The 24,417-nt window shown below is 42.8% G+C and overlaps 1 protein-coding gene across 5 annotated transcripts in view; it reads right to left on the reverse strand.

Annotated features, from left to right (window-relative positions):
* The window catches only part of pja2 (praja ring finger ubiquitin ligase 2), a 211,457-nt gene that overhangs the window by 47,499 nt on the left and 139,541 nt on the right, over positions 1 to 24,417 (reverse strand). For all 5 annotated transcript variants that reach the window (XM_068029804.1, XM_068029805.1, XM_068029808.1 and 2 more), the window contains one exon: positions 18,184 to 18,387. In XM_068029804.1, the coding sequence (XP_067885905.1) occupies positions 18,184 to 18,387 (204 nt within the window). The remainder of the gene's footprint in view (positions 1 to 18,183; positions 18,388 to 24,417) is intronic.

Raw genomic sequence — 24,417 nt, forward strand, 5'->3', positions numbered from 1 at the left:
TGCCTGTCTACCGTCAAATCTTTTAGCGTATTTTCCCAATCCACCATAGCCAACTTGCCCATCATATCTTCATAGTTTCCTTTGTTCAGATAAGACCCTAGTTTCAGAATGAACTATATCATTTTCAAACTTAATGTAAAATTCTATCATATTATGGTCACTATTTCCCAAAGGTTATTAAGTACCTCTTTCTCATTACGTAATACTAAATCTAAAATAGCCCGATCCCTAGTTGATTCTTCAACGTACTGCTCCAGAATCCATCTTGTACACTCCATGAATTCATTAGTGCTGATTAAGTTTACCATCTCTGATCTTGGAGAAGTGGGAATCGATGGCGCCAATTCTTATTTTCTGTTTTTGGGTGGCAACGGGGAAGTACCAGAAGGAAAATGGGTACACAGGACTATTCTTGCCATCTTGGTACGGTCCTTCAAATGCGCAGCCTTTTTAGCCCAATGCAAAAAAAAAAATCAGGGTCATGATGCCAATTATATTTTCAGGTACCAATTGGCAGCCAGAAGTTAATTTAATGAAGATTGGAAAAGGAAAAGAAAACCATACTGCACAGGAAGAAAACCTTACTACATAAGGTAGCAAGGAAGCTGCTGCACTCATCTTTGATGAAGCAGTTAAAAAAGGCCTTCTGGATTTGGAGCTATCAACAGCAGACCTCTAAGCAGACGGTTATATAGTGTTAATGTTACTAGACTAGTAATCTAGAGGCCTGGACTTCAGAGACATGAATTCAAATCCCACCATGGCAGCTAATAAATCTGAAATAAAATGCTAGGCTCATTAAAAATGACGATTAAACTATCGTATTCTTGTAAAAACCCATTTGGTTCACTAATGTCCTTCAGGACAGGAAATCTGCCATTCTTACCCAGTATTGGCTACGTGCGACTCCAGACTCTCAGAACCATGGTCGACTCTTAACTGTCCTCTAAAATGGCCTAACAAGCCACTCAATTGCATCAAACTGCGAAAGAAAAGTTGAAGAATAATAAAACCGAAGGACTACCCGGCACTGACCAAGGCACCGGAAACAACAAAGGCACACCCTGCCTAGCAAAGTCCTCCTCACTAACGTCTGGGGACTTGTGCCCAGATTGGGAGAGCTGTCCTGCAGACTGGTCAAGCAACAGCCTGACATAGGTATACTCACCGAATTATACCTTCAAGCCAATGCGCGACTCCTACATCACCATCCAAAGAGGCAGCGGCGCAGTGGTATACAGTCAGGAGGGTGTGGCCCTGGGAGTCCTCAACATTGACTCTGGACCCCGTGATGTCTCATGGCATCAGATCAAATACGGGCATGGAAATCTCCTGCTGATTACCAGCTACCACCCTCCCTCCACTGATGAATTAGTGCTCACACCACTGGGAGATGAAGTCCTGTCTTCGCACGGAGAACACATTCCATCATGTTGGGTGGAACATCCACTGTGCTTAAAGGGATCAATTCAGAACAGATCTAGCAGCTCAAAACTGGGCATCCACTGCAGTGCTGTGGGCCAGCAACGGAATTGTATTCCACTATAATCTGTAACCTCATGGTCAGCATATCCCTCATGCTATCATTCATTGTGTAAACAAGCTATTGTGTGATAAAACTCAAGTCGGTTTTGCCCTGCAGTGTGTTGTAAAAGCTCTCTAATTTCATTATTGTATGTTGCTTGTGGGTGCATATCGCTGCATAGTCATTTTAGAATCACAGAACGTTTACAGCACGGAAAGAAGCCACTTGCCCATCGTGTCTGCGCCGGCCTAATCCCACCTTCCAGCATTTGGTCTGTGGCCCTGCTGCTTACGGCACTTGAGGTGCATATCCAGACGCCTTTTAAATGAGTTGAGGGTTTCTGCCTCTACTACCCTTTCGGGCAGTGAGTTCCAGATCCCCATCACCCTCTGGGTGGAAACATTTTTCCTCATCTAATCTTTCTACCAATCACTTTAAATCTAAGCCCCCTCGTCACTGACCTCTCTGCTAAGGTAAATAGGCCTTTCACATCCACTCTATCCAGGCCCCTCACAATTTTGTACATTTCGATCAAATCTCCCTTCAGCCTTCTCTGTTCCAAGGAGAACAACCCCAGCCTATCCAATCTTTCCTCACAGCTGCATTTTTCCAGTCCCGACAACATCCTCGTAAATCCCTTTTGTACCATCTCTGGTTCAATTACATCCTTTCTGTAATGAGGTGACCAGAACTGCACACAGTACTCAAGTTGTGGCTTAACCAATGATTTATACAGTTCCAGCATAACCTCCCTGCTCTTATATTCTATACCTTGGCTAATAATCCATATGCCTTCTTAACCACCTATCGACTTGCCCTGCTTCCTTCTGGGATCTGTGAAAATTCACTCCAAGGTCCCTCACTTCCTCTACACCTCTCAGCACTCTCCCATTAATTGTGTATTCCTTTGCCTTGTTTGACCTCCCCAAATACATCACCTTACACTTCTCCAGGTTGAATTCCATTTGCCACTTTTCTGCCCACCTGACCAGTCCATCGATATCTTCCTGTATCTTACAGCTATCCTCCTCGCTATCAACCACACGGTCAATCTTTGTTTCATCTGCAAACTTCTTGATCATGCCCCCCACATTTACGTCCATATCGTTAATATATACCACAAAAAGCAGGGGACCCAGTACTGAGCCCTGCGGAACACCACTGGAAACAGATCTCCAGTCGCAAAAACACCTGCCAACAATTGCCCTTTGTTTCCTGCCACTGAGCCAATTTTGTATTCACCTTGCTACATTTCCCTGGATCCCATGGGCTTTTATCTTTTTAACCAGTCTGCCATGTGGGGACCTTGTCAAAAGCCTTGCTAAAATCCATGTAGACCACACCAACTATTAGGAAAGACTGGATCAGCTGGTATTGTTTTCCTTAGAACAGAGGAGGCTGAGGGGTGACTTAATTGAGGTGTACAAAATTATGAGGGGCCTAGATAGAGTAGACAGGAAGCACCTGCTTCCCCTAGCAGATAGGTCAACTACCAGGGGGCACCAAATTTAAGGTGATTGGTAGAAGGATTAGAGGGGACATGAGGAAAAAATTTTCACCTAGAGGGTGGTGGGTGTCTGGATCGGTGGTGGAGGCAAAAACCCTCAACTCATTTAAAAGGCACCTGGACCTGCACCTGAAGTGCTGTAACCTGCAAGGCTACAGACCAGATGCTGGAAGGTGGGATTAGATTAGGCAGCTAGCGCATACATGATGGGCTGAATGGCCTCCATCTGCGCCGTAACTTTTCTATGGTTCTAACCCTCATCAGTCCTCCTTGTTATTGCTTCCAAAAAAATTTGATAAAGTTCATCAGACAAGATCTTCCCTTAACAAATCCATGCTGACTACCCTTGATTAATCTGTGCCCTTCTAAGTGACAGATTATCCTGTCTCTCAGAATTGATTCCAATAATTTGCGCATTACTGAATTTAGATGACTGGCCTGTGATTATTCGGTCTATCCCTTGCTCCCTTTTTAAACAGAGGTACAACGTTAGCAGTCCTCCATTCCTCCGGCACCACACCTGTATCCAGCAAGGACTGACCTTCCACTATTTCCTCTCCAACTTCTTTTAACAGCCTGGCGTATATTTCATTTGGCCCTGGTGATTTATCAACTTTCAAGGATGCTAATCCCATTAGTACTTCCTCTCTCCCTATGTTTATCACATCCAATACTTCATAGCCCTCTTCCTTAACTACAATATCTGCATCGTCTCCCTGTTCTGTGAAAAGGGAAGCAAAGTATTCATTAAGAATAATACCAACATCATCCACTCCTACACATAAGTTACCTTTTTGGTCTTTTATGGGTCCTACTCTTTCCTTTGTTATCCTCTTACTCTGAATGTATTGATAAAACATCTATGGGTTCACCTTGATTTTGCTTGCCAATATTCTTTCATGCCCTCTCTTTGCTTTCCTAATTTCCTTTTTGATTTCACCCCTCCACTTTCTATACTCTTCTCAGCTTTCTGTAGTATTGAGTTCTGTGTCGGACATAAGCTTTCCTTTTTTGCCTTATCTTACCCGGTAAACTCCTTGACATCCATGGGGCTCTAGATTTGGCTGTCTCACCCTTTTTCTTTGTGGGAACATGTTTACTCTGAACCTCTTTAATCTCCTGTGAATGCCTCCCACTGCTCTGACGCTGATTTACCTTCAAGTAGCCGTTTCCAGTCTGCTTTCGCTAAATCACACCTCAGCTTAGTAAAATGGGCCTTGCCCCAATTGAGAACTCTAACTCCTGTTCTATCCTTGTCCTTTTCCATAATTATGTTAAAACTGACTGAATTATGATCACTACCACCAAAATGCACTCCACTGCCACTCCTTCCACCTGCCCATCTTCATTTCCTAAAACTAAGTCTAAAACTGCACCCTCTCTTGTTGGACTTGCTACATACTGGCCAAAAAGGTTCTCCTAAATGCACCTCAAGAATTCTGCTCCCTCAATTCCTTTCACACTAAAACTATCCTAGTTAATATTGGGGGAGTTAAAATCCCCGACTAGTACTGCCCTATTGTTTTTGCACTTCATGTCTGCTCTTCTATTTCCCTCTGACTGTTTGGGGGTCTGTAGTACACTCCCAGTAGTGCGATTGCCCCTTTTTTGTTCCTTGGCGCAATCCATATGGCCTTATTTGATGAACCTTCCAATATATCATCCCTCCTCACAGCTGCAAGTGTTTCTTTGACCAAAATTGCCAATCCTCTTCCTTTTTTTTTAATCCCCCTCTCTATCGCGTCTAAAATCCCTGTAACCAGGAACGTTGAGCTGCCATTACTGGTCCTCCTTAAGCCATGTTTCTGTAAGAGCTATGATATCATACTGCCATGTGTCTATCTGTACCCTCAGCTCATCTGCTTTATTTGCTATACTCCTTGTATTGAAATAGATACCCTTGAGCACTGCCTAACTCTGTTTTTATTTTCTAACCTTCGTTTCCTCTGCCTTCCAGACTCATCCACTAATTTACGGCCTTCCATTTTCTTTTCTGATTTTGTCCCAACTCAATCTATCCTTGGGTCCCCATTCTCCTGCCAAACTAGTTTAAACCCTCCCCAACAGCACTCGCAAAACATCCCACAAGGAACTCAGGCCCAAGTCTGTGCAGATGCAATCTGTCCGGCCTGTACAGGTCCCATCTCCCCCAGAGCCAGTCCCAATGTCCCAAGAATCTAAAACCCGTCCGCCTGCACCAACTTTTCAGCCACACATTAATCTGTCTTATCCTTCTATTCCTGTACTCACTTGCGCATGGCACTGGGAGTATATACGACCATACGAGTTAGGAGCAGAAGTAGGCCATTTGGCCCCTTGAGCCCACTCTGCCATTCAATAAGATCATGGCTGATCTGTTTCTGTCTCGAATTCCACACTCCCATCTACCCCCGATAATCTTTGATTCCCTTGCCTAACAAGATTACAACCTTTGAGGTCCTGCTTGCTAATTTCTTACCTAGCTCAGTAAACGCTTTCTGTAGGGCCACATTCTTCTTTCTACCTATGTTGCTGGTACTAATGTGGACCACGACTGCTGGCTGTTCACCCGCCTGACTCAGGATGCTCTGCAGCCGCTCAGTGACATTTTGAAGTAATGTATCTGGTGCCTTGCACTTTCTAAAAAAAAAATCTGTTCTTTGGAACGGCCAGCATTTATTGCCCATCCCCAATTGCCATTGAGAAGGTGGTGGTGAGCTGCCTTCCTGAATCGCTGCAGTTAATGTGGTGTGGGCATGCTCACAGTTCTGTTATGGAGATACTTCTAGGATTTTGACCCAGTGACAGTGAAGGAACAACAATATTGTCCCAAGTCGGGATTGGTGAGTGTCTTAGAGGGGAACGGGTGGTGATATTCCCATGTGTCTGCTGCCCTTGTTCTTCTGGGTGGCAGAGGTTGCAGGTTTGGAAGATGCTGTTGAAGGAGGCTTGGTGAGTTGCTGCAGTGCATCATGTAGATGGTACACATTGCTACCATTGTGCGCCAGTGGTGAAGAGAATGAATATTTAAGATGGCAAGTGTGGTGCCGATCAACGGGCTGCTTTGTCCTGAATGGTGCTGAGGATTTTGGGTGTTGTTGGAGCTGCCCTCAACCAGGCAAGTGGAGCTTCCATCACACTCCTTGAGTTGTGCCTTGTAGATGGTGGACAGACTTTGAGGACTCAGAAGGCAAGTTACTCGCTGCAGAACTCCCGGCCTCTGACCTGTTCTTGCAGCCACAGTATTCATATGGCTGGTCCAGTTAAGTTTTTGGTCAACAGTAACCCCTCGGATGTTGATGGTGGGGGATTCAACGATGGTAATGCCATTGAATGTCAAGGAGAGATGATGTGACTCTCTCTTGTTGGAGATGGTCATTGCCTGACACTTGCGCAATGCCCATGTTACTTGCCACTTATCAGCCTAAACCCGAATGTTCTCCAGGTCTTGCTGCATGCAGCTAAGGGCTATTTCATTATCTGAGGAGTTGTGAATGGTACTGAACACTGTAAAATCATCAGCAAACATCCACACTTCTGACCTTATGTTGGAGGGAAGGTCACTGATGAAGCAGCTGAAGATGATTGGGTCTAAAACATTATAGTAAGGAACTCCTGCAGCAATGTCCTGGGGATGAGATGATTGGCCTTCAACAACTACAACTATCTTCCTTTGTATTAGGTATGACTCCAACCAGTGCAGTACCTTTCCCCTAATTCCCACTGACTACACTTTTACTAGGGCTCCTTGATGCCACGCTCTGAAATGCTGTCTTGATGTCCATGGCATATCCATGAGGAATTCAGCTCCTTTGTCCATGTTTGGACCACGGCTGTAAATCAAGTCTGGAGCTGAGTGGCCCTGGAGGAACGAAAGCTGAGCATCAGTGAGCAAGTTATTGCTGAGCAAGTGCCACTCAATCGCACTTCCTTCTATCAATCTGATGATTGAGAGTCGACCGATGAGGCAGTAATTGGCCGGATTGGATCTGTCCTGCTTTTTGTGGACAGGATACACCTGGGCAATTTTCCACACTGTCAGGTGAATGTTAGTGTTGTAATAGTACTTGGAATAGCTTGGCTAGGGGCGTGGCTAGTCCTAGAGCACAAGTCTTCAGTACTGCAGCTGGGATGTTGTCAGGGCTCATAGCTAACAACACTGGATGCAGCAAAGCCTGTTTCTTGATATTAAGTGCAGTGATTTGAATTGTCTGAAGACTGGCATCTATGATGGTGGGGACCTCAGGAGGATGCAGAGATGGATCATGCATTCAGCATTTCTGGATGAAGATGGTTGCAAATGCTTCAGCCTTGTCTTTTGCACTAAAGTGTTGGGCTCCCCATCATTAAGCATGGGAATGCTCATGGAGCCTCCTTCTCCCATTATTTGTTTGATTGTCCACTACCATTCATGACTGGATGTGGCAGGACTACAGAGCTTTGATCTGATCAGTTGATTGTGGGATTTCTTAGCTGTCTACAGCATGCTGCTTCCTCTATTTAGCATGCATGTAGTCCCGTGTTGTAGCTTGATGAGACTGGCACCTCATTTTTAGGTATGCCTGGTGCTGCTCCTGGCATGCTCTCCTACATTCCGCATTGAGCTAGGGTTGGTACCCTAGCTTGATGGTAATGGTCGAGTGAGGGATATACCAGGCCATGAGGTTACAGATATGGGTTGAATACAATTCTGCTTCTGCTGATGGCCCACAGCGCCTCATGGATGCCCAGTTTTGAGTTGCTAGATCTGTTGAGTTTATCCGATTTAGCACAGTTGTAGTGCCACACAACACGATAGAGGGTGTCCTCAGTACGAAGTCGGGAGTTAGTCTCCACAAGGACTGTGCAGTGCTCACTTCGACCAGTATGGTCACAGACAAATGCATCTGCAACAGGTAGACTGGTGAGGATGAGGTCAAGTTGTTTTTTCCCTTGTGCTGGTTCTCTCAGCTGCCTGACTGGGCCTGCGACAGGTGCTATGTCCTTCAGGACTCAGCCAGTGGTGATGCCACTGAGTCATGCCTGTTGATGGTTACTGAAGTCCCCACCCGGAGTATGTTCTGTGCCTTTGCTACGCTCTTTGTTTCTTCAAAGTGGTGTTCAACATGGAATATGTTGCTCAGTGCTGTTACAGGTAAAGACTTGGTTGATGCTCATACTGATGAAGAAATACACTGGAAGCGGCTATGTACCGGCTGGGCCCAGTGGCCCGTTTCTGTACTGTAGAATCATACATGACTTCAAACTGAGCATTCTTTCATCTACTTAGGCAACGTGGTGCAACGTGATGGACACTGCATGTCAGATGTTTAAAATTGCACTGGAAAAGCTAGTGCAGCTTTTCAATTCCTTCACTCAATCTGGAAATTAAATGCGATTGGAGAAAAAATAAAGTTGATAACTTAATGTACATACGAACATACGTACTGGTTGTTTTCCTCTTTGGATCAAAAATATCACAATCCAACAAAGACATCCAAAAGTGTAGGCAACTCTTTAACATCAAATGATTTAACAAAGTAACAAATGAAAGTGTACTTGAGAGAGAAAATATGCCACCACCAATGTTCCCTATAATTTCCCTTCGCTCTGCGCAGCCTGTTTCTTGCACTGTGCAGTCCTATTAAGATTGCTACACAGCCACGCATCTTAAAGCACACTTCAGCCAATACATTTTGATAGATGTGTACAGCTGGGATGGTCTAGCTTCCCTCTTCTGTTGCATGATTAATCAGGCTTCCTGTGCTACTCCTCTTCCTCCAAAATGTATATCATGTAAAGTGGGATTCATAAGGACATAAGAAATAGGAGCAGGAGTAGGCCATAGGGTCCCTCGGGCCTACCCCATCATGCAATATCATGGCTGATCATCTACCTCAACTCCATTTTCCTGCCCTATCCCCATATACAATGGATGTTAGGACCCTAGGAAGTACAGAGGGTCAGAGGGACTTTGGTGCACTTGTCCATAAATCACTGAAGGCAGCAGCACAGGTAGATAAGGTGGTTAGGAAGGCATATGGGCTACTTGCCTTTATTAGCCGAGGCGTAGAATATAAGAGCAGGGAGGTTATGATGGAGCTGTATACAACGCTAGTTAGGCCACAGCTGGAGTACTGTGTACAGTTCTGGTTTTCACACTATTGGAAGGATGTGATTGCACTGGACAGGGTGCAGAGGAGATTCATCAGGATGTTGCCTGGGCTGGAGCATTTCAGCTATGAAGAGAGACTGAAAAGGCTGGGGTTGTTGTCCTTAGAGCAGAGAAGGCTGAGGGGGGAACTGATTGAGGTATACAAAATTATGAAGGGCATTGATAGGTTAGATAGGAAGAAACTTTTTCCCTCAGCGGAGCTGTCAATAACAGGGGATATAGATTTAAGGTAAGGGGCAGGAGGAAAAAAAAATTTCACCCAGAGGGTGGTTGGAATCTGGAATGCACTGCCTGAAGAAGTGGTAGAGGCAGGAACCCTCACAACATTTAAGAAGTATTTAGATGACCACTTGAAACGCCACAGCATACAAGGCTATCGGCCAAGTGCTGGAAAACGGGATCAGAATAGTTAGGTGTTTGATGGCTGGCACAGACACGATGGGCCGAAAGGCCTGCTTCTGTACTGTATAACTCTATGACTATATGACCTTGATTTCCTTAGTGTCAAAAATCTATCCACCTCGGTCTTGAATATACGTAATAACCGCATCCGCAGTCCACAGGATGGGAAGCCCATTTCGTAGCATTCAAAAAGCTGTTCCCCGAATTCCCTTTAGCTACAAAGCTGTCCACAGGTATTGGGGAATTTAGGCGAAAATGTCCAGAATAGAACAGTGAAAATGTTTTAAATAGCTCCGGATAATCCGAAGAAATGGACAAAAACTGCAAAAAACATAAACAGATGTATAGCAGGTTCCCTTTAAATACTTTCACCTCGACAAGCAGGCCTGGGAATCAGTGGCAATTATATTGTGGTGCACAGAGGAGCACATGGGACAGTAGCGGTTCCAGAACTTTGACTTACATACAAATCTGCTGCTCAGAGGGCAGGCATTCTTCAGGCCAAACTGAAACCTGCAGAAATTTATGACATGGTACTCCAGGATCAGAAACCCAGCAGATCAAGGTCCTTGCCAAATGCCTGTCTCATAAAAGGTGCAATGTGTGATATGTACCTGCCCCATCCTAGTAATTTTGGGTCCCTAAATCCAAGTGCAAGGGAAGGAAAACACCTACCAACCCCATCTTTCCCCTCATCAATTCTCTGCAAATTTTTCTCCTTTCCCCTCTTTTAGCTATTGGCATGGGCATTGCCCATGTATTCATTATTCACATCTGCCTATGTCTGTCTCATGCAGGAGATCAATTAACTTAGCACAAACCATAGATCAAATCTGCAACTTTTACCTACTCATAGGATAAACTTCATCCAGGAAGCATCATATCCATTTTTATCAAGAGCTTTACATTATACAAAAAGTGGTATGCACTGTATCATATAGAATTTTAATTTAGCAACAGAAAATTCTCATCTAACTCATTTAATTCTGCTTCAGAACCCAATCTGTTTTTGTTTTAAATCTTATTCCTCCCAATGCCATATCCACCTACATAGTCCTGAATCAGAATTGAACTAATTTAAAGGGCGGCACAGTGGTTAGCGCCGCAGCTTCACAGCTCCAGCGACCCGGGTTCAGTTCTGGGTACTGCCTGTGCAGAGTTTGCAAGTTCTCCCTGTGACCGCGTAGGTTTCCGCCGGGTGCTCCGGTTTCCTCCCACAGCCAAAGTCTTGCAGGTTGATAGGTAAATTGGCCATTGTAAATTGCCCCTAGGTAGGTGGTAGAAGAAAGGTGTGGATGTGGTAGGGAATATGGGGTTAATGTAGGATTAGTATAAATGGGTGGTTGTTAGTCGGCACAGACTCGGTGGGCCGAAGGGCCTGTTTCAGTGCTGTATCTCTAAATAAATAAATAAATGTTCCAAAGCCAGCATTTTTTCAAGAGGAAGCAGATTTACTGTTTAGAAGATTTGAGGCTTCAAGTTATTCCCTTATTTTAAGACTAGCATTTGATTTTGAGACTCTAATTGTGTCCCCTGGCTCTTCTGCCCTAGTTTTGCAAAAAGTACTCCTTTGCACCAAACTTAATTTATTCACCCTTTTTTTCCAATGTAAATACATCTAGATTACCCAAATCTTTTCAATAATCCAAAACCTGGATTTTCTTCTTTTGGTAAAGTTACACTTGGTTTTAACATGTTACTTAAAACTTTTTTTAAAATGTAACAATGAAAAGGTAACCCATCAAGTACTCCAATTATGAAAATTTTCATATCAAAATCATGAACAGCAACAATATTAGAGGATTTTTTTGCCGATATTTTCTCCCCTCATCATGGTGCAAACGTTTGCTGATATACCGTCCCAAAGCACCAGCAGCCATCCGATACCTTCATGTCCAAGCCCAAACACTTGATGGAAGTAATTGACTGGGAAAGGTGTCACAACAAGCTTGGTTTTGTTCTCACTCAACATTCATGTGTGTGCACCAAAAAAAGTGTTGAAACTCAGGTTGATCTTTACCTTCCCTAGCCCAGGGTTACAGAGGCCAGCTATAATGTCCAAAACCAATGCCAGTTAATTCAGCACAGAGGGAACTGATCCTGTGATTTTGCATCTGCATGGCTTCATAGCGTTACACCAGACAGTTAGAACCCACTGGGTCTTTGGGGATATAGAGGAAAAAATTCTTATTGGCCTTACAGCACACCATTGTGATATGCAAGTTGAACAAAAATATTCTCCATAAAAACTTATGAGTCAAGCTTCATTTATACATATAGCTCATTTTAGGTGCCATTATTGCCCCATAATGTGAAATGAAAATATAGTAACCATAGCAATTTAAACTATTGAAGCAAACAAAACCCCAAGGTATCAATTTGAATACATAAACTAAATGCCTCCTGTGCTAAGCTGCACTGCTAGAAACCTTTAAAAACGTTTCAAATGTTTCAATTATAGTCACTTCACTGTTTAGACATCAGTATAAAAATCTTGCAGCACTTTCTGTTATTTAAATACTATTCATTACTCTCAATCCTATGGTTGACTATTCAAGATCACTGAAAGGGAGGGGTTGGCAGATTTTAAAATTCTTTTTCAGAAGGTTGCTATGGCATGTAATTCCTTATCCCAAAAAAATGGTGAGAGCAGAATCCACAATAGATTTTAAAAGTATAAAGGATACGTATTTAAAACCCCAATCAAGGGCGATTTTGCAGCACCAAAGGCATTCTGCTGGTGGCTGAGCGCCCCCCCGCCCCCCCCACCACCATGTGGGGAAGCAGCCAGCTCCATGGAGGTGGCCTCCCTGTGGCAGTCCGGGGCCAACAGAGCCAGAGGGGGCACTGGCAGGAGCGGCATCTCCTGCGGTCCCAATGATCCAACTGGAGGGGTTTCCTCTCTGATCCGAGAGGCCTACCACTTTCCCACCAACCCTCTCCCTGAAATAATCGTTCTTAAACCTCCAAGGACATCTCCATTTTAAAGGTGTCCTCCCGGGCTCCTACCTGCCTCAAAAACGCCCACCTCTTGCAGTGCGGCTGCCTTATGATTGGGCCAACAACAATCAGGAGTCCACCCACAGTCCTCAACAGTATTACGAGGCCACCTCCAGGAAAATATCTCCAGCAGTCTGGCTCCCAGTAAGTGTAAGCTCAGGGCTCCCATTTGGTCTTGCTGTTGGGGTCCTGAAGCCCGTGGGAAAATCCTGCCCACAGTGTCAGTTTCCACGTGTGATGACACCCAGATCTACATCACCACCAGCCCTTTTGACCCCACCACTTTCTCTAAATTGTCAGACTGGTTATTTCAGTGCTTTACAGAGCATTATCAAATAAAATTTGACACCGAGCTACATAAGAAGATATTAGTGCAGGTCAAAGCTTGGTCAAAGAGGTAGGTTTTAAGGCGTGTCTTAAAGGAGGAAAGAGGAAAAATGAGATGGAGGGGTATAGGAAGGGAAGGCCTTGACAGCTGAAGGCAAAATTCCCAACAGTAGAGTGATTAAAAATCATGGATGCTCAAAAGGCAGGAATTGGAGGAATGCAGATTTGTCATAGGGTTGTAGGGTGGCAGGAGACTAGAGACGGGGAGGTGCGAGGCCACAGAGGGATTTGGAAACTAGGATGAGAACTATAAAATTGAGGCATTGTTTGACTGGAAGCCAATGCAGGTCAGCAAATACAGGGGTGATGGGTGAATGAGACTTGATGTGAGTTAGAACACGGGTAGTAGAGTTTTTGATGACTTCAGGTTTACTGGGTTTGGGGGGTCGGCCAGGAATGTGTTGGAACGTTCAAGTCTAGAGGTAACGAAGGCATGGACGAGGGTTTCAGCAGCAGATGAGATGAGGCAGGAACAGAGTCGGGTGATCTTACAGAGGTGGAAATAGAGGGTTTTATTGATGGCATGGATATGTTGTTGAAAGTTCATCTCAGGGTCAAGTATGTCACCAAGGTTGTAAAGAGTCTGTTTCAGCCTCAGACAGTTGCCAGGGAGAGGGACGGCTGGTGTGGTCTCAAGGCCCTACCTAATTCTTTACTCTTATACTCCAATCCCTTTGTAATAAAGGTTAACATACCATTTGCTTTCCTAATTGCTTGCAGTGTCTGCATATTAACTTTGTGATTTGTGTACAAGTACACACAGGTCCCTCTGAATACCAACATTTCCCAGTATCTCACCATGTAAAAACACACTGCTTTTCTACCTTTCCTAGAGAAGTGGATAACTTCACATTTTTCCATGTTATATTCTATCTGCCAAATTCTTATCCAATCACTTAACCTGTTTAAATCCATTTGCAGCTGCATTATATCCTCCACACAGCTTACTTTTCCACCTAACTTTGCATCATCAGCAAACTCGGATACAATACACTCAATTTCCTCATCTAAGCCATTGATATAGATCGTAAATAGCTGAAGCCCAAGCACTGATCCTTCTGTACCCCACTAATTACAACCCGTAAAATTGAAAATGACCCGTTTATTCCTACACCCTGTTTTCTGTCTGTTAACCAACCATTAATCAATTCATGCTAATACATTACTCCAAATCCCATGAGCCCTAATTTTGCATAACACCTTAATTGAACAAATTTTGAAAATCCAAATAACTCAAAAGACGGCTAACAGATTTGTCAAACATCATAAATCATAGTGATTTTCTAAGTGCTCTGTTATCATGTCTCTAATAATAAAATTTATTATTTTCCCTACTACTGATGTCAAGTTAACATCGTATAGTTACGTTTCCTCTCTCCATTCTTTCTTGAAAACCAGAATTACATTTGCTACCTACCAATTCACAGGGACCGTTTAAAAGATAGTGAACTCTGGAACATCAAAAGCAATGCACCCACTATCACTATAATCTGATGAAAGGTCACAGAACTGAAACATTAACTTTGCTGCTCTCTCCACAGATGCTTCCAGACCTGCTGAGTATATTCCAGCACTTTTCATTTTTATTTCAGATTTCCAGCATCTGTAGCATTTTGCTTTTATTATATCGCTATAATCATCTCTTCTAAAACTCTAGGATGTAGGCTACCAGGCCCAGGGATTTGTCAACATTTAACCCCATTTATTTTTCCAGTAGTATTTCTTTGGCTGTGTTTGCTGACAATGCAACCACTAGGTGGCACAGTATTTGCACATTCGCAAATGCAGGCTCTTCAACTGGAACGTCAGTATCTGCGACGTTCAGGCAGCTGCCAGGATTAAAGATGGTGCTGCTCAACTTATGACAGGAAATGCTTATGGTTAGATCGTTGTAGCAAACTAACCTTACATTAAGTTGGATGGAAGCCCTGTAATATGCTACTATGTAGTTAAAGGATACTAACTGTAATCCTCAGATCCATTTAATATTCCAGTAATAAAAACAAGAAATGCTGGAACCACTCAGCAGGTCTGGCAGCATCCGTGTAAAGAGAAGCAGAGTTACCGTTTCGGGTCAGTGACCCTTCATCGGAACTGACAAATATTAGAAAAGTCACAGGTTATAAGCAAGTGAGGTGGGGGTGGGGCAAGAGATAACAAAGGAGGTCTAGATTGGACTAGGCCACATAGCTGACCAAAAGGTCACGGAGCAAAGGCAAACAATATGTTAATGATGTGTTGAAAGACAAAGCATTAGTACAGATTAGCTGTTAATACACTGAATATTGAACAGCAGCAAGTGAAAACCTGAAAAAAAACAGTGGGTAAGCAAACTGAACAAACTAAGATGAAATGAAAAAAATGCAAAAAAAAAAAGATTGTAAAAAATGTAAAAAAGAATGTAAAAAAAAAGCGAAAGAAAAAAATAACTAAAAATGAAAGTAAAATGGGGGGCTGTCATGCTCTGAAATTATTGAACTCAATGTTCAAACTTTTTTTTTTGCATTTTTTTCATTTCATCTTAGTTTGTTCAGTTTGCTTACCCACTGTTTTTTTTCAGGTCTGACACGGAACACGGAGGTCCGAGTGCATCTAGCCTGTGTCCTCAGTACCTTCCTCTACGGCAGCGAGGCCGGGACAACGTATGTCAGCCAACAGCGACGTCTCAATTCATTCCATCTTCGCTGCCTCCGGAGAATCCTTGGCATCAGGTGGCAGGACCGTATCTCAAATACAGAAGTCCTCAAGGCGGCCAACATCCCGAGCATATACACCCTACTGAGCCAGTGGCGCATGAGACGGCTTGGCCATGTGAGCCGCATGGAAGATGGCAGGAGCCCCAAGGACGCATTGTACAGCGAGCTCGTCACTGGTATCCTCCGGCCGTCCACGTCTCCGCTTTAAAGACGTCTGCAAACGTCCAGTGACACTGACCACAAGTCGTGGGAGTCAGTTGCCAGTGATCGCCAGAGCTGGCGGACAGCTGCAAAGGCGGGGCTAAAGAGTGGCGAGTCAAAGAGACTGAGCTGTTGGCAGGAAAAAACGACAGAAGCGCAAGGAAACAGCCAACTGTGTAACAGCCCCGACAACCAATTTTATCTGCAGCGCCTGTGGAAGAGTCTGTCACTCTAGAATTGGCCTTTATAGCCACTCCAGGCACTGCTTCACAAACCACTGACCACCTCTATGCGCTTACCCATTGTCTCTCGAGACAAGGAGACCAAAGAAGATATTAATTTGTCTGACTCTGGCTGCTTCCATGGAGCAGACATTGACAATAGCGACGACCTCTTCCCACTCACTGCTTATGGACCATCGATGATTTAATCAACTATGAGCCCTGGGTCCCTGTCCTGCTCTGTAACATTTAGTAAGATTAAAGCTTTTTTGCTTCATCAGTTTAAGATTTTAGGATGGTACTTTGTCTAAGCTGCTGCAGGCCTTTTATTACTGATGTACTATGAAGGTTCCGCAAATATGGGTCGTGCATATGCCTAATGAGAAACTCTATATGACTGCTCCAACTATGGAAGCATTTAGCTCATTCTGATGAAGATAATACACTGCATGGGTTAATGCTGACAGTCACAATTCACAGGGCAGCTGATTCATCTCTGTGTTGAGACTTAAAACCACAGAATCGTTCAGCATGGGAGGAGGGCATTTGACCTATCGTGTCTGCACGGCCCTCCGAATGAGCAATTCACTTAGTACCATTCCCCCGCCTTCTCCCCAGAACCCTGTACATCCTTTTCTGGTAACTATCTAATTCCCTTTTACATGCCTCGATTGAATCTGCCTCCACTGCACTCTCTGGCAGTGCATTCTAACCCCTCGCTGTGTGAAAAAGTTTTCCCTCATGTTACCATTGCTTCTTTTGTCAATTACCTTCAATCTATGCCTCCTCATTCTTGATCCTTTCACAAGTAGGAACAGTAACCCCCTATCTAGTCTGTTCAGACCCCTCATGATTTTGAACACCTCTATCAAATCTCCTCTCAGCCTTCTCTTCTCCAAGGAAAACAGTCCCAACTTCTCCAGTCTATCTTTGTAAATGAAGTTTCTCATCCCTGGAACCATTCTCGTGAATTTTTTCCGTACTCTCTCCAATGCCTTCACATCTTTCCTTAAACCCAGAACTGGAAGCAATACTCCAGCTGAGGCCGAACTAGCGTCATACACAAGTTCAACATAACCTCCTTGCTCTTGTACTCTATGACCCTATTAATAAGGCCTCGAATACTGTATGCTTTATTGAGCACTCTCTCAACCTGACCTGCCACCTTTAATGACTTATGCACATATACACCCAGGTTACTCTGTTCATACACCCCCTTTAGAGTTGTACCCTTTATTTTATATTGTCTCTGCATGTTTTTCCTACAAAAATGAATTACTTCACATTTCTCCTCATTGGAGTTTATTTGCCACTTGTTCTCCTGTTCCTCACAGTTTGTCTCTGCCCTTGAGAAGTTCTTCACTATCTTCCTCACAGCTCACAATGATTCCAAGTTTCATATCATCCACAAATTCTGAAATTGTGGCCTGTATACCAATATATATTAGGAAGAGCAAGGGTCCCAAAACTGACCCCTGGGGAATTCCACTACAAACCTTCCTCCAGCCCAAAAAAGTTCACTAACCACTACTCTGTTTCCTGCCACTCTGCCAATTTGGTATGATCCCCAAATTATTTGGATTAAAAACTTGAAAATGCAAGGAACACTCACTGCCTAATCTGGAAAAAGAATACAATACAATAAAAGATTTTAAGAATTAACAATCTAATCTACTGCTGAGATACTGAAGGCTAGGTCCCAGTTCAACAGTAAGAGGTATAGCATAAAGAATAGAAAACAAACTGTGGTTTTAAAAAAAAATTGAGGCAATGACACAGATTCCAGGTTATTATATGCATGGCAGTAGGAGGCGACAGGTATTATAATTTATCTACACTGTCTCATGACTTATAGATGTACCAAGCACATGGTTTTCCCAGAACCACTCAAGCTGACTTGGCTCCTATTGTGTATCGAAAGTTAACTGAAGGATTGGGATTCTTTGTTTTATTTTGCAAAGTAATGAAACCAGATCTAGTTCTTTAATATGTAAATCAACAATGGATCAAGTTCCGCACAAGAAGCATTTGTGCATAGTGACTTTATGCAAGACAACATGATCACAATTACAGCTGCAAGTAGTAGCCAAAAATATCAAAACCATACAAACCTCCATTCCATATCCAAGTCTTCACTTATGCTCGAATCATCTTCAAAGTTGTTGTTACCATCCAGAATTAAAAGCCCTGAATGCGCAAGTTGACCTAGCCCCTCAGTCTCATCAGTACTACTGCTGCTGCTGCTGCTGCTGCTGTCACTTTCTTCATTGAATGCTACCCAGGGGATCTCTCCTTCTTCCAAAGAGGCGTGTTCCCTACAGAAATAAAAAATGGTTACTACACATTAAGTCATCTGTTTGCATCAAGAAAAAGGAAGCCGAGAAGAAAACCTTCACTACACGATATGGAAAAAGCAGTCTTCTACCGCATACCATATTTTATTATTTGATGTGATATTCATAATTTTCCAAAGTGCTCTACATTAAAGAATTATACCTTTAGATTGGAAAATTGCAAACATCACTATTATTTAAGGCAGACAGGAAGGACAAACCAGGAAACTACACACCCGTCAGTTGAATATCAGCTATGGGGAAGTTACCATCATCGTGTCAGCAATAGCTTAGTTGGTAGCACTCCTGCCTGAGACAGAAGGTTGTGAGTTCAAGTCCCATTCCAGGACTTGAGCACAAAAAACAAGGCCGACACGCCAGTGCAATACTGAGTGAATGTTATGCTGTTGAAGGTGCTGCCTTTTGGGTGATTTTGCAGAAGAGCAGGGGCGGTTTCCCGAGTGTCTTAGCCAATATTTACCACTCAATCAACATCTCTAAAACAAATTATCTGGCATGATGACATTACTGTTTTGGGAGCCTGCTGTGCACACGTTGGCTGCCATGTTTCTTACAACAGTGACTGCATTATACTTTATTGGCAGTAAAGTTGGATGTTGTCCATATGGTATTTGATAAGGTTCCACAAAAGACATTAGTAGCATAAATAAAAAGTGTACAGAACTGGAGGTAACCTTTGATATAGACTGGGAGAAAGGAAATAGACACCAAGGATAGAGGGAACGTTTTTCCATTGGTGCGATATGACAAGTAGCATTTTCCAGAGATCTGTACTGGAGCCTTGGTTTTTTTAAACATACATATAACTTGGATGAAGGAATAGTTACATATCCAAATTTGAAGATAACATGAAATTTGGAGGCATAATGTTGTGCAGATGGGAGCAGAAAGTTACAAAAGGGCATAGAATAAACAAGTGGGGAAAACTGTGGCAGATCCAGCTCATGTGGGAAACGTGAGATTGCCACTTTGGATCCAAGACAGACAAACTGGAATTTTCCCTTAATGAAGAGACACTTAAGAACTGTGGAGGAACAATGGGAATTTAGTATCCAAATACATAAATCACTAAAAGCTAGTGCAACAGTACAAAAAGTAACAAAAAAGGCCAATGTAATGTTGGCCTTTAATTGCAAGATCTTTCTTGACTTCAAGTTTCTAATATCACGTGGATGGATATAGCTTACTCTTGTAAGGGCCACAGACCATTGACAGAGCCTGCGAACAAGTCTAGTCAGTCCAGCTACCCAGAATGTAGCATCTTAAAATAAGTTCTAAAATTTACAACTACTGTTTAAAAATAAAATAATCCTTAATCGGGGAAGTATAGTGACCCACATTCTTCCCCTCCAGCGGACCTTCAATCTTACTCAACTGGAATGAAAAATATAAATGATTCCTTTGCGAAACTGTTATACAGAAGGTGGTCAGCTTTAATCATCCTAAATTGGGTTTTAAACCAGACTCTCCCTCAAGCAATTTTATTACTTAATTAATAGTACTCCACACAATATATTTCAGCATGAACTTGGTAGTATAAACTCTGCCCAAATACACACTTTGATTTCAAATTTCTTTAAATACACTATTTTCCCATCCTTCCTCCCACCAAACAAAAAGGAGTTGGACAGTTGCTTAAATCACAATGGGTCTCAAAATATCTATCCCTAGAAGCAAGTACATTTTGTCATCAACATAAAAGTTAATGCTCTAATTTGGGCTCTATCAACATTAATCTATTTACAAATGCATGATATAAGGCAGCAAGTAGAATAATACAAAAAGTAATCAAAACACTAGGGGTAATTTCGAGATAGAATTGAACATAGGATCAGGAGTAGGCCAGTTAGTCCCTCGAGCCTGTCCTGGTATTTAAAGTTCATGGATTGGCCATTATTTCAAACATCACACTGCCCTGCCCTAATGCTTTTGGATAACAAAAAAAATCTAAATCTCAGACTTGAAATTTATAATCAACTGTGTTATGAAAGTGATTCTGTTTCTGTTAAAGATTTTTTTAAAAAGAATTTATAGTTAAACTGAATAAATGTTGGACAGTTTTTTTTAAAAAAAGAGAGCCATCAAGGGGACACTGAAGGAACTGGATTGACAACAATGTTACTGGTTGTCACATGACAAGTTAAAGATAGAATCCAAACCTTGGTAACAGGGGCAGAGAAATGACAAGTGTCCCTTGATTGGATACACCCAGTAGCAGCAGAGCATACCTGGGATGGGCAGAAAACTCACATGCTTTTTGGTTGTGGGTCAGTGTGTGGGTGATAAAGTCAAGACTGCTGAAAAAGTGTAAAAAGGAGAGAAGGCCACAACCCAGCTCGCTTTCCAGCATCTCTGAAAGACCCCGAGAAGTCCACTGTGTCAATTCATCTTGTTTCCTGTCTTTGAAGAAAGCCTGTTAAGTTACTTTTCAACGCTTTCTACGTGTACTCAGAAGTTAGACTATATGCCAGTTTTGGAACAACATATCTCATCTGCTGTTTTCTTCAAAAATGAGGAAGTAATCTGCCCAAGCTTTTTTGTCTGTAACAGAGCTCTGAATTTATTTTTTAAAATTATAAAAAAAGAGAGAGACAGAGACAGACAGTGTGTAGCGGACTAAGGTTAAAAAAAGGGAAACTTTAACATTTCGATCTGTGTGTTTATGTTTTACTTCATACTAGTTAAAACTTGGTTTATAATAAACTGATAATTTTGTTGTCATTAAGGAAATCTGGTAGTGTGTTCTATTCTGGGAAAAATAGAGTATATGATTGACCGTATCGATAAGTGGGAAAATGTAAAAAGTATGTTGTGACCTGTGGAGAAGTGGGACTAGAATAAACAGTGCCCTTCTCCCGCCATGGTCGTAACGTATTTAATTGGGGGCTCTTTTGCCAGAATAAACCCAATGCCGACGACATTCAATTATTATTGCTCCACTTACAATTTTAAAAGAAAAAGAACCAGGCTTCTTGTGCAATAGAAAGTTTACACCACAGGAATGTCTTTAACAGTTGCTGTGACTTTTCTGGGGAAGGATATGTATCCCTAGTGATTTGAGACACTTAACCAAGGTAAAACTAAAGGATTTGGCAGAACTGTTGGTGTTAGAGTTAAAACCAGGAGCTAAGAAAACAGACATAACTGAAGTAATAGAACACCATTTGAAATTGGATGAAGAAAGTAAACCAGAGGGTAGTGCAGTTGAATTGGCTAAAGTTCAGTTACAGATGAAGCAGCTTGAGCAGGAAAAAGAAATATGAAAACTTGAGCTTGAGGAAAATCTGACATTAAAAATCTTGAACTAGTATTGCAAAAAGAAAGAGAGAGAAGAAAGGGAAGTTGAGATTAGAAAGCTCGAACTAAGTCAAAACAGCGGTCTTGACTCCAGTGAAAGTTCTGGTGTGGAAAGATCTGTATCCAGCTCAGGACCCGGTGGTCAGTGGTTTAAATTTGTGCAAGCCCTCCCGAGATTTGAGGAAAGGGATGTAGAGGCATTTTTCATTGCTTTTGAAAAGATAGCGAAACAGATGAAGTGGCCAAAGGAAAGCTGGACACTGCTTATGCAAAGCAGGTTGATGGGCAGAGTTTGTGATGTTTATGCCATGCTTTCTTAGCAGGCTTGTGCAGATTATGGGATGGCAAAAAAGGCTATTCTCGCTGCACATATGAGTTATTCCCTGAAGCTTACTGAAAGAAATTTCAGAACCTCCGGAGCCTGCCTGGGCAGACGCATATGGAATTTGACAGGGTAAAAATTAATTTTGATCGTTGGATACGCGCACTAAAGATGGAAGCCCCGTATGAGAACCTTACGCAATTAATTCTACTGGAAGAATTTAAAAATTCAATCCCTCCATTACTAAGAACCCATGTAGAGAACCAGAAGGTTTCAACGGCCAGACAGGCAGCGTCAATTGCTGATGATTATGAGCATGTGTATAAGCCCAAACCCTCTGCACATCACCCCCACAAACCCAAGAAGGATAGAAGGTGGGAGAGTGAAAGGAAGGCAAGTAGCCAGAGACAAGAAGGGACAGCTGAGAATGCCCCGGGATCTCCTCCGCAGGCCAGAAAGGAAGATGCTGAGGGTGGAAGTGAGGTCTGCAAGCCTAAATGTTACCACCGTCACGAGGTGGGACATCCTAGTGCAGAACGCTGGAAGTTGCGGGGAAAACCCATGGGACTTCGTGGGGTGCACATAGCCAATGTAGTGAAAGGGGCCCTGACCGAGAGTACAGCAGATCAGGCTGTAGCTCTGTCTGCAGCTGTAAGGCCAAGTATAAAAACCGTGAGTGCAGGAGTTGTGAATAAGATGCCTGTGAGTTATAGGGAATTCTTATTGAAAGGAAAAGTAACTCCTTATCCCTCAGGTGAGACAGGTAAACCTACAGTTATACTTAGGGATACAGGAGCCACCCGAACTCTTTTGCTGGGGAAAGGCATAGCATTTCCACCAGAGAGGTGACTGAACGCTAAAGTTTTAGTGAATGGTATTGGCGGGGAGCATATACCATACCTTTGTATCGTATGCACCTAGAATGTGACCTAATGTCTGGAACGGTAACTGTAGGAGTTGTCCACAGTTTGCCTGTAGACAGAGTTGACCTACTCCTGGGGAATGATTTGGCCAAAGCGAAAGCAGTAGTTTCTCCAGTATTCACGGAAAAAACAAAAGAAGTTAAAGAGACAGAAAAGTTACAGGAAAAGGTTCCAGGAATTTTTCCTTCGTGTGTAGTAACCCGAGAAAGTTCCATTGTTGAAGGAAAAATTGGCCGTCAGATAACCGAATATCTAAAACTTTGTGGATTTGGATAATCCAAAAGGAAATATTTAATAAGTCTTCTCTGATCACAGCTCAGCAAGCTGAGCCAGAGTTAAATAAAGTGGTCAAGAGAACTGGCCAAGTAAATTATTTGATTGACACCCCAGAAGAAGAATCAGCTGTGTCATATCAACATGTTAAAACAATATCACTGCCGAGAGGAGGATAAGCAAATACAGGTATGTCAGGTAGTAGGGACAATGAAGGATGAAAGGGATAGTGAGGATGAGGCAGAAGGAGGCCTAGACAATTCTCAGATTGAACCTCCTACTATCCGGTTAGATAATACTGAATTGTGAGGGAGATTGGGCACTATGCTTTCATATTTGGATGCAAACCAATGAGAAGACCCAATAAGGGTCACAGCATTTCAAAAAGCCTGTAGGGATAAGCCAGGATGTTCAATCTTAGCCACACGTGATGTGGATATAGGGGAATCCGTTCCTATAAAACAACATTCTTACCGCTCAAGTCCAGAGAAACAGGCCCAGGTGAAATCAGAAATCTAATACATGCTGGAGAATCACCTCATAGAACCCAGTCAAAGCAGCTGGAGTTCACCATTTAGTGCCTAAACCTGATGGTTCAACTAGACTTGACATAGACTACAGAAAAGTTAATGCAGTAACAAAGGCAGACTTCTACCCAATCCCTCGCTTGGAAGACTAGATTGACAGAGTTAGCAGTGCCATGTTTCTGACAAAAATAGATTTGTTAAAGGGATACTGGCAAGTTCCTTTAATGCCCCGAGCTAAAGAAATATTAGCTTTTGTCACACCGGATATTCTTGCCCAATGCAGACTGATGCCATTCCGGCTAAAGAAATGTCCCAGCAATCTTTCAGAGACTAATGAACCAAGTGGTAGCCAGTGTTCCTAACAGTGTAGTTTACCTTGACGATGTGCTGGTGTATAGTGACACTTGGAAAGACAACTTGGAACAACTAGAAACTCTTTGAACAGAGTTACAATTGGCTGCTTTAGTAACAAACCTTGTCAAAAGTGAATCTGCGAAAGCTTAAGTTACCTACCTCGAGCATATAGTAGGTCAAGAACAAGTGTTACCAAGAACTGCAAAAGTACAAGCATTGGTGCAGTTCCCTACCCCTAAGACTAAGCGAGAAATCATGAGGTTTTTGGGCATGTGTGGTTTCTACCAAAAGTTTG

This window comes from Heterodontus francisci, chromosome 4 (genome assembly GCF_036365525.1).
Source record: "Heterodontus francisci isolate sHetFra1 chromosome 4, sHetFra1.hap1, whole genome shotgun sequence".
Taxonomy (NCBI): Eukaryota; Metazoa; Chordata; class Chondrichthyes; order Heterodontiformes; family Heterodontidae; genus Heterodontus; species Heterodontus francisci.